Genomic DNA, 11,044 nt, shown 5'->3' on the forward strand with positions numbered 1-11,044 from the left:
CTAAAAATATAAATAATAAGCCCAATAAAACACATTGACCAGCATAAAAAACAATGGAAAAAGCAATTTGGAGTAGTGGTCTACATTACTGGGGTTCTGAATTGTGAAATAACCGATAATCCTGTACATTTTGTTTCTCAAGAAGCATTTGATTTTCTCATGAGTTTTCATAGTCAAGTCACTGCAGTTAATATTATCACTGGAAATCTCAATGCCTGTAAAACCAATTTGCTGCTTATAGCTGGTGATGGAGCTGCTGAGGATTCCAGTGATGTTGATTTCTTCCTTTTCTTTAGTAAGTTCATTTGCAGGCCCCTAAGAAACAAGAGTATACAAACCAGTTATACCACAGTTGTAAGGTTTGGCTTCTTCTACAGAGGAAAAGTATCAATAAATAAGGAGACCATAGGGATAAAGATGTAAGCACACAGCTTCATATGTGTTCATCAAAAACCCCAATATTCAAAGCTAATTTCAGAGTCCCACAGATGTACGTTCTTCCTCTGCTTTATTTCTAGACGGTTTTAGTTCTTTAAAGAAATCTAATTCTTGACATGGCTGAGCAACCCAACGTCTATCTTCAAAGCCTTATGGGCCAGACATGGCAATCTGTCTCTCTTCACTTCTACACAATAAATAGCTGGAGAAATCACCAGGGACGTGGGGTAGCCCTTTCATTTCTGTCAGGATTTGTATCCTTGCTGACCACTGGGCTATTGTCATATGTGAATATTTCATGTCTTCCACTAAAGCAGATTGCTTTGAGCAATTCACTCTAGGCCTAGGTATCTTCATAATCACTGCTGTTGCATTTGTTGCACACAAAAAAATTACATTTAGTGACAATTAGGAGAAGCAGCTGTGAGCTGTACCCATAGCAGGAAGAACAGTGGCATGCAGTTAATAAAAGACTAATTACTGTTCACCCGAGATAACAATTTTTGTTCTGGTAGATCAGACTTTACCTCTCGAGGTGTTTTAGCTGTATGTTTTTGTGATGAGCTGTAGTGAGCCACTGCATATTCCACGAGGGCACCAAAGATGAAGGTGAAGCAGATGCCGAGGTAAACATCAATGGCCTTAATAAAACAGTTGGTTTTTGAAAGCGAACTTCGTGAGCCGATCATCAGAGTTGTCATGGAAAGCACAGTTGTTACTCCTTGAAAAGCAGAAAAGACCTTCTCACACAGACACTTAGGAAAAGGCTTGGCCTATCCTCTATCCGTGCACCCAGCAGTGGGAGCAGCGTCACTCTGCTGCTACACAAAAACAACACATCTTCTCTTAGCAGATCCATCAACTGAACAGCAGTTAGCACTGGCTACTAGCTTCACAGACATTCTCCCTGCTTTTGACAGCTCAGCTCTGACAGGTACTTTGCTTTTACTTTCCATTTTTTCAAATAATAATAATGAAAAAAAAAATACAAAAACTTCCCTCCACCAAGGCTCATTAGGAAGAACGTGTGCTCGGTCCTTCGCTGTAAACCTACCAGGAGCCAGTGAAGGCAGAATGTGAGCAGATTGTTAAAGCAGAGACTCAAGAAAATTACCATCTATCCAGCCATCAGAGGCACTCCTTGCCTGCTGAAATCTCCCTTTCTCAGGCACTCACCAATGCAGGTCCTTGCAGGCACTGAATCCAGCGTGATCCAAAAAGAAACCCAGGACAACATAACAAGCAGAGTAGATGGCACGTAGGTCTCCAAGATGAAATAAAGGACATTTCTTCTCAGCTCAAACTGCAGTATCAGTCGTGGGTAACTGCCTGTTCACAAAAGGGAGAAACAGTGATCGTGAGGAGATTTCCAAGGACCCTCAGCCTGAAATGGGGACTCTCCAGCACCATTCAGTGGAGCCTCACTGCGATCACGGGAGATGCATTACTTACAGAAGCTTGACTCCTTGCCTCAGAAATGTTTCTTATCTAACATATCCTAGACAAAAGCACATGGACACACAATGCATGGTTTGCAGTGGGGCTCCTAACTTAATCCACACTGGGAATATTTTAATCCAGTGTTATAACTCCAAGTGGAGAAAGGCCAGTACTCTTTTCTATTCTCTTTTTCAGCACAGCATATTTTTTCCCAAGAACTACTTTGAAGGGCCACTGCCAAATTCATTCTTATCTGATGGCCGAGAAATTAAACAAAAGATCTTCTTTTGATTTCAGCATGCTTTGGTTCATGTCCCAAAGCATCCCATCATCTTATCATCACAGGGATTTACATCCCCTTTATTCATTAGTAATTTGTGATCTTTGGTAACTGTGTCTTTTTGCACTCCAAAAAATTTCAGTCTATTTTTTTAAAAATCAGCTTGTCTTTGTACTGACATAAGGATTTAGGAGCTGGGCCGTAAGTATTTTCAGGAGATATTTCTGCTGTTTAAACAATAGCTCCCTTTGAAGCGTGGAAACAAAAAACACATTGTTCTTTGGCTGTGTACACTACAGTAAACAGAAGAAAACCCCATCGTTTATAAAACCTGGCCATTTTCAGGAAGACTTGCCCCCTTCCCTAACATATGAGTGAACAAGAGAGTATTTACGTAATTGTCAGTTGGGAAGAAAGTATATTTTGAAGGTTTAATTCAGGTGTCTGTGGAGGAAGACGCTGAGAATTTCAAGAAAACTGATTAAGTGAATGTAGAATATTAAAAGATTCATCTTTCCATCCCACAGAATATCCTGATTGCAGTGAACTGGATTTCACTTTCTTCCCATCTCTTTGTACAATTAAGTTTTGCTTGAGGCTTTGTTTGAGGTTTCTTGAGTCAAACTGCAGTAGTCTGTAGAAGAGAGGGGAGGTGAGAGGGGAGATATTTAGGGTTTTCTTGCTTTTCTCCTTCACTGCTTTACCCGTTTCCTGCTGTGACTTTGAGATGAGGGTGTAGTAACGTTCCACTGTGTACTGAGAGAGCCGCAACTTTTCTATGCCGTGGACAGAGTCATTTCCTCTCAGCCACGTGAAGATGACATCATTTTCATCATATCCCCCTACAGAGAACAAAGACTCGTATTACTGCGCTCACCCAATAATGCCCAGCTGTTGCTCTGCCTTCCCCATTGGGTGGGAGCAGAAACATCACCTCCACATTGAAGGCTGCACAAAGACCCTCTCACTGCATCAGCTATTGGTGGAAGCTGGCTCTTCCTTTTGCTTGTGTGTTTTCAGTCTGCTGGTTTTGATTCGACTTACTTAGGAACACACATCATTGTGAGTGATGCACAACATGAAAGAGTGCAGAGAACCCGTTTCAGACATCTTCGTTGTGTATTTTAAATTATTTTAACATTGTTAAAGATTATTTAACATTCATGGCATCCCCAGATCGATTGCACAGAGCAGGATAAAACTACTGCAGCGATTTCAAGCCTTGAGCATAATCCCTTTGGTCACATAAGGTGAGCAGAGGATTGCAACAGTTAAAAAAACCTAAAACTAAAACAGAGTACAGATTGCATTGAGCCCCCTACCAGGTTGAAGAAGCACACTGCTCTGGCCCATCTATTCAACTGCTTCAGAATATCAGAAAAGGTGTTCTTATTTGAGAGTGTGGAGCTCAGACTCTCACGCAGTTATAAACCAGGCTCTTCTGACTACATGTTGCCCAGGTCTCTTTACAAGTAAATGTATTTAGTGCTTAGGTAACACTGAATTCCTGCTCCAAAACACTGGGATAGATGAGATTAACAGTCCGTGTTCTTATCAGAACAGCCTACATACATACATGCGCTGGCTGCAAAATTGCTCCAGGAACATAAGTGATGGCATCACACAATGTCAGGTTCCTTCATCCCATACTCCAGTCTGAGGGATGAAGCTTGTACTCAGGCATCAGCTAGCCATTCACTTCAACATTTTACACTTAATTGAGGAAAAAAGCCTACCAATCTCACTGACTTGATTCTTTTTTTAAGTGCCCTTCTACGGGAAAATGAGTAGGGATGCCTTTATACTGATAGCGACCTGTTCATCCTCGTAGAAGGAATAAGATGCAGTTGCAGTTCTATTTTTACCTAATTGTGGTGTTTTATTTTGTTTTTTTAATTAGATACAAATTACCAGAGCTTGAGTATGATGAACTCGTAAAGTAGGAGTCCAGGGTATGAATCCCTATGTAGAATCATAAGCACGTGACTGTTGAAAATTTCTGAACAGTTTTATAAATTGTGATTAATAAGGAAAATTTTATAATAAATGATAAATTGTTGTTAATTCATCTGGCAAATGTATAAACAGCATTATTTCTGGGCACTTATCCTAGCAAAGCCTCCAGTGGGCAATGTGCATGTAATTTCATTGGAATTATGCAGCATGATGTAGGACCCAATCACATTTAAAGCAGACCCAAACAAGCTATTCTTTAGCAGAAGAGGGCAATCATTATTATTTCAGGAGCTATTCTTTGTAATAAAGTTAACCACGGTGAACTAATATGATTTTAATGTGAAAGTAATATGTGCTTCCTTAGGTGCTTCACGCTGCAGCCCCAGAAATTTAATGTGCTCTTTTCAGCACTGAGATTTCAAGCATTTCCTTTTGTGACACAAAGTGGGAGGAAGTTGCTTGCTTGTTGCAGAGCTTCACAGATCCATAACAGCAGTTCTGCTCATGCTGAGCTCCTGGGAAAAGCCCTGTAGTATCCCAGGTTTTCTTTGAGCATTTACCTGTTCTTAGAGTTCTTAGCCAACTTTGCCACAGATGAACATTTAATTTAAGAGCAGAACTCACTGACCATTCCTTTTCTTGAGATCTGCAAGGCTGAGACTCCTCCTGCTGATAAGGGTCTCAGCATCTCTATTACTGTAACAGGCGACCCTCACAGAGAAGGCTGGGCAGGTTTGGGAGGTACAGCAGGTTTCAGAAGCAATGTGGGAAGTTGTGCAAAAAGGGACCACATTTGGAAAACCAGCAACTAGTATTAAATTCTTTCTATATAAAACTGAACAATTTACTCCTCGATAAAGATAGGATTTGTTACCACTTTTGTTTTAACTGCAGTGGCAAAAGTCCTCTAATCTGTAGGTTACAGCACAAACATTTGAAGAATAATGAAAGTTGTTTTCTTTTGGACATTAATATTTGCTACTTCAGGAGCTCACTGTGATAAATGCAGATATTTAAGATGCATATTCAGTAGGAACAAACAAACATCCAGCCAGGTTTTGTTATACTTACAGCTCTCTAGCTGCAGTCTGCATGTCTGTGTGTCCATGGGATACTTTGACAGGTCCATGTTACAAGCAACAGTAGTAGTAATTCTGTAGGAGAAAGAACTCCAAAAATCACAATAAAAACATATAATGCAGTATTTCTACCTTTCACCTGTACTATTTCTACACAGCAGAGAAGACCACTACAAGGATTCTGATTTGTCATTTAGATCATTTTGATCTATAAAATGAAGGAGCTGCTATAATCAGAAAGAACCCTCCTTAAGATACACTCTCTGCAGCCGTACTGATGAAAATGTAACCGAAGGAGGAATTTTGCCCTGCTGTGAGTAGGAGATGCAATGTAGATTCAAATGCTTCCATTGCTATTGTTAGCACTTACAAAGAAGTTACCCCTTGCCACCTGAGGCACAGTAACTAACTGCATGCACACCCTGGCTTGCTTCAGTGCAGAGGGTAAATGAATTCACCGCAAGTAAAGCTGCTATAAGCTGAAGTCACTGGCAGTTATGTTAAACTGGGAAGAGATAACACTAAGACCTCACACAGTTACAATATACATTTCCACAGTACACGTACACAAACACTTCTTGCTAAAGAGAAGAAATCACAGCTAAGTGGCATCAGATTAGCAAACAATTTCATCATAGAATGGCTTAGATTGGAGTAGACCTTCAACATCATTTAAGTTCTGACCCTCCTGCCATGGGCAGTGTTGCCAGCCATTAGACCTGGCTGCCGAGGGCCCCATCCAGCCTGGCCTTGCACATCTCCAGGCACGAGGCATCCATAGCCTCTCTGGGCTCTCCAGCACCTCACCACTCTGCGTAAAGAATTTGGTCCCCTCCACCTGTCCAACGGCAACAGGGCAGGGTCCACCACTATTAGGAGTGTATCACCCCAGTGCCTTTCTCACAGGTATGGCAGGGAGTTGCTCCACCAGGATCTCCTGCTCACGCTCCCTGATGCTCCTTAATCTCTGCATAATTCTGGAAATCTGTTCTGAACCACCGTCATCGGGGAAGCCAGAGGTTGGTTTACCTTAAGGCGTACAAGATAGTGCCATTAGAGAACAATCTGATGAGGCGGTTCCCCACAGTGACATCGTGCAGGAAGGACCTTTTTGACTCCACGATGTACGTGTCTGGTACCCAGAGCAATTCCACTAGACGAGCATCCAGCGTGAAGCTCTTGTTGCCATGAAAGACTAAGCGTGGGTCTGTCCAGCGCTGCCGCAGGTAGATGGTGGCTGTGTAATCCTGGGAAGAAGAAGCAGGGGATGCACGTCCAGAACACCTGCATGCCATCAACTGTAGGCACATGCCACGTGTGACAAGGCACAATGCGTTTGTTTAACCCGTCAAAGCTGAGCTCCAAATGCATGCAGTACAACCAACAGGTCATCACAGTTTGATTATGTTTCCCACATACACTCTGAGATGATTTTTGTTTTTAGACTTTTTTTTTTTAAACCAGCAGGGCCATCTTTTCACTAACAAGCCCATATTTCTATGGCATCCACATAACCTGCAGCTGTAGGAGAGCCCAGTTCTCCTCACACCCCTGAGAAGTGGTCACACTAAAAGCAAAGCAGCTTGAATAGAACAGTTTCGGTGCTGACCACAAGGTAACATGAAAAGTCTCTCAAGCAGATTCTATTCTCTCTTATGCAAAATAATTCACTTACCATGTCACTCTCAGATATACTAGAAATACTTGCAATGTCCAGGCTCATTGCAATTTGAACAGGTTCTCCTGTGGAAGGAAAGAGAAACTTAGGAGAATGTAAGGTGCAGTAAAACCGCTGCCCAGCACAGGCACTGCTCCCAGCTACCCCAGCACACCGTGCTCTCTGAAACTGCAGAAACCCGAAGGACCAGCAGACACAGCGTCACAGGTAGTCCTGAATCCTGGCAGTCTACTTCCTATCCTCAACTCTTGAAATCCACCACCAGAGGGCAGCTGATGCACAAGGATGGATGTCCTGCTCAGAGCATGGCTTGGCGCACTGCCTTCGGCCCCTGTGGTAACACAGCAATGCCTTTCTGCGTGGGACTTGCTCTAACTCCTTTTCCTCATCTCTTAATCACATGCAGGAAAGTCTATAGGACACTTTCTGATTTAGAGGGTTTTGTGTTGTTGCTGTTATAGTTCTTTTGTTTGTTTCTGAAATGTTCCAAATCAAAAAAATATGTCATTTGCATAAAATATGTGTATATATATTTTAATATAGCCTATTTACACCCTTCCTTTATTGTTAAACACCTGAAACCCACTAAAACTCTGGAGGAGGTCAAACCTGAACCTGACCATTTGTATCTCATGGCTCTAGATGGCATAGTCTGGTATAATGTGGCTGTTATGCAATTTGGAAGCTTCAGTTTGCTTATGTGACAGGCTCTAGCAGAGCTGTTCTGTTCCTGCGTGAGACACTTTGTGCATAACAAGCTGCTAAATGCCGTGTTGTCCTAGAAATGTACCAGCATGGTCAGAAAAAGGAAGAAACTCAAAGCTGCGAAGAGCAGGAAGTCAGTCTGCAGGAGCTGCAACGGAGAAATGTGCAACTCCTGGAGAAAGCTGATAGGAAATTTTTCTAGTAGGCTTTGTTGTGGTAATGAGTACTGAAAGACAAGCAAAGTTTATGAAAAATGTTCACAGTATTTTTGTAAGCTTTCATCATTATTTTTCAGGTGCTGAATGTCATCCTGAAACCCTTTCCCTCCAAGAGGTTGCAAGAGGTCCTAGGAGGTGGGAGACCTGACAGCTGACAGTAGCCTCAGGTGAGTTCCTAAATAACTGACCGCCCCTCAGATGCTGTCTCTTTGGAGCTTCACAAGGGGTTTAAAGGAGATTTAGTTTTTGTCTCAGAGTCAGGGGAATGCATGTGCCAGAAGCCAATATTTCTGGAAATATGGAAATATGTCCACTGTCTGAGTAAACTGACAAACAAAAATAAAGCAGAAAATCACATGGGTAAGGCTCTAAACAAAAACATACATGATTACAGCAGAATTTAATTACTGTCAGATCTTTCATAGAGATGTTGAAGTTTATAAATTCCCTCACCTTCATAGATGGACACATTCTCCTGCCCCATGTAGGCATGTGTGCACAACACATTCAAGATAACTGGATGCATAGAAAGGAGAGCAGCCTTGGCTACTAGCTAATTTTAAAAGAACTCAACCTTTTAAGCTGGGGCATGCTATTGAAAGCTTAAAGCATGCTCACCACTCTACACAAGCATTACAGACTGTTCTTTGAATAGTGAAATGCACAGAGCCAACGTACCACCAAAGTAGGGCCTCAGGTATTTGTTGTATCCCATTGTGAGGTTCTTAAATCCAGGGAGGGATGCTGCGTCACTGCCACCCAAACTGGACACACGTCCAAGTGAGCATTTCCTGAGGACACAAATAATGTACTGCTAAGTACGTGGCCAGGCATGCTGGGCACATCAGGTGTGCAGCTGCATCCCCAGCCTGTGCTCAAAGAAGCAAATTACGTAAAATATTTATTTTAAAAAGTACATCATTGAAATAATGAACACTTACTGACACTGCTTACCTTGGCTGAATAATTAATACCTTAGAGAGGTGGGAATACAGCAAATAGCCTGAACAAATAATCTCAGGTTTCCAGACAGTGGCTTAAGGACATTCTTAAAAGGCAAATCAAGCAAGGGCAATACATCACAAAGCTTAATAGTAACCTGTAATCTCCACTTCTCATTCCTCCTCGTAAAATGTATACAAGGAACCTTTTTCCTCCTACATACAATAACCCAGGACAAATCTTACTGCCCAACAGCTCCTCCTTCTTAATCATCATTCCCATAAGCAAGCTTTCATCCTTATTTGTTAGCATCGGGAAGCATCCCAACAGCTGCCAGAGTGAAGCCTCTAAGAATGCCAAGAAGTGGAGAGGTAAAACAGCGAGCTCTTCACAGACAGCAAGGCAGCACCGCGAGCAGGACTACCACTCCAAATTACCACTACATATCAAAATTGACATTTTCTGCACTGAAGATACAGCAGATACCTGGCACTGTGAGGTTCCCAGAGCTGTGCTATCCTGTAAATAGAAAGCTACGGAGTTTGGGGGCCATAAAAAAGGTGCCATGGTGCAGTGTGCTTGTGGAGGCATGCGTTCACTTGATGAAAATGTGAGTGAGCCATTATGAGTTTGATACTGCTCTGTGAAGGGCTGAAGGAGGTGCTGCCTCTCTCCAGAGACTCAGGACTGCTGGCCTATCCTTTAAAGCTGAGTTAATAGTCCTTGGAGGCTTGCTGAAGATTTTAGATCAAAAAGAAGCTTACAGCAGAACTGAGCAGTTATTGTGCAGCATTAGCTATATTAGAGCCTTTAGAACTTGACTGCAGTCAGGGATGGCAGTAACAGCTGGAAGAAATGGGGTGGAAGAGGACAGTGTAGACAATTTCCAGCAAAACCACCACAATTTCCTGCTCTTAAACAGAGAAAAAGAGCTTGCACTGTCAATGTACATTATATTTTGGGAACCTGTGCAGGTTCCTCCCTCTGCCTGACCCCTTCATGCACCCAACTTCCTATGAGTGAGCTGTAAAACTGGAAGCATTGTTTCCTTTTGATCCACGTTACTTATGTTAATCATAATTCAGATGACCTGTAAAGCAAAACAAACGCTCCACTTGCCTTTGTGTTTGAAGGAAAAGACACAGACTGAAGAAGCAGAAATATCTGCAGAACATCTCCGGAGATTATTTCAGTATTTGCTCTGCTCTTCTGTGAAAGAAAAGGAGATTTTTGTGATTTAAGGAAAACTATTTGCTTAGGAACATGATTTAGTGGAGGACTGTTAGAGTTAGAGTAGTATGGTTGGGTTGCGGTTGGACTTGATGATCTTTAAGGTCTTTTCCAACCTGAGCAATTCCATGATTCTATTTTAGGTGAAGGGGCTGGAAAAGAAGTGCTGCACAGAGTCAGAATCCCACACAGCAATGTTTAACATCCTCAACACACAGTGACATCTGTTTTTTCCTTCTAGCTCAAATCATTTTTCAGCACCATGCTATGTTTGCACTTTCCTCATAAAAGATACTCTGTTCCAAAAGTCCTTTTGCAAGCTCACCAGACTTTGGTTACCACTGTTGCACTCCATTAGCTTGTACCTGAAGCAGCCCATGCTATTAGTAGTAGCATTGGTGACTCACTCAGCATGAAGCACTGGATGAAATCATTCTACTTCAAATGGGTTTCGTTGACCTTTCTGGGAGTGGAACCAACTCCTGGATTCTGGCCTGGAACTCCCACAGGCTCATGATGGTGCCACAATGGGCAACTCTGTCCATGCTCTGCTCTGCATCCCTGCTCTCTGCCTGAAAGGCTGCATCAACTGCACACCTTTATTGGGGGTATGGATAACTGCCACACAACTGTGTGCTCTCACAGCAAGCTGCTGCTGCAACAGGCTAATGAAGGCACAGCTGCCAAGGGGGAACTGCCACTGGACCATCACTAGTTTGAGCTGGAAATACAACACTGCTTGACCACTAGACTGTTCAAAGTGTACCTCAATGTATCAGTTTTCCTACAGGTAGTGGCAAAGCAACATCATTCTTAGATAGATGTAAGTTTTCCTGTCTGTCAGACTGTCACAAATTGGGAATGGCTGTACGAATCATCAGTCCCTGAGCCCTGACTTGCACAGCTGTGAACGAGCACTTCAACTTCAAACGTGGCTACTCCATAGTAACCCACGGGTTGGGAATTTTCCTGCTTGGGTCAGAGCCTTTCTGCAGTAGCTCAACACAGCCCAGAGGACACTGTGCCTTCTCAGCTAACTGTACAGCTCTGGTGCAGTGGAACAGTCGTGCTCCAGGCA

At 42.6% G+C, this 11,044-nt stretch overlaps 1 protein-coding gene across 2 annotated transcripts; it reads right to left on the reverse strand.

Annotated features, from left to right (window-relative positions):
• Positions 1-9,944, reverse strand: GABRP (gamma-aminobutyric acid type A receptor subunit pi; the record flags this gene model as incomplete). 2 transcript variants are annotated; one of them, XM_079542577.1, is made up of 9 exons in its annotated part: positions 1-315; positions 966-1,159; positions 1,615-1,767; positions 2,863-3,000; positions 5,186-5,268; positions 6,223-6,440; positions 6,869-6,936; positions 8,473-8,585; positions 9,856-9,944. In XM_079542577.1, the coding sequence occupies 9 exons, from the start codon at positions 9,909-9,911 to the stop codon at positions 1-3; spliced, it is 1,338 nt and encodes a 445-aa protein (XP_079398703.1). The 2 variants fall into 2 exon arrangements, with proteins under 2 accessions (XP_079398703.1, XP_079398702.1); XM_079542576.1 differs by having other exon boundaries at positions 8,473-8,578; positions 9,852-9,911.
• Between the last annotated feature and the right edge of the window lie 1,100 nt (positions 9,945-11,044).

The sequence above is a fragment of the Tetrao urogallus genome, assembly GCF_951394365.1.
Source record: "Tetrao urogallus genome assembly, chromosome: 14".
NCBI classification, from domain to species: Eukaryota; Metazoa; Chordata; class Aves; order Galliformes; family Phasianidae; genus Tetrao; species Tetrao urogallus.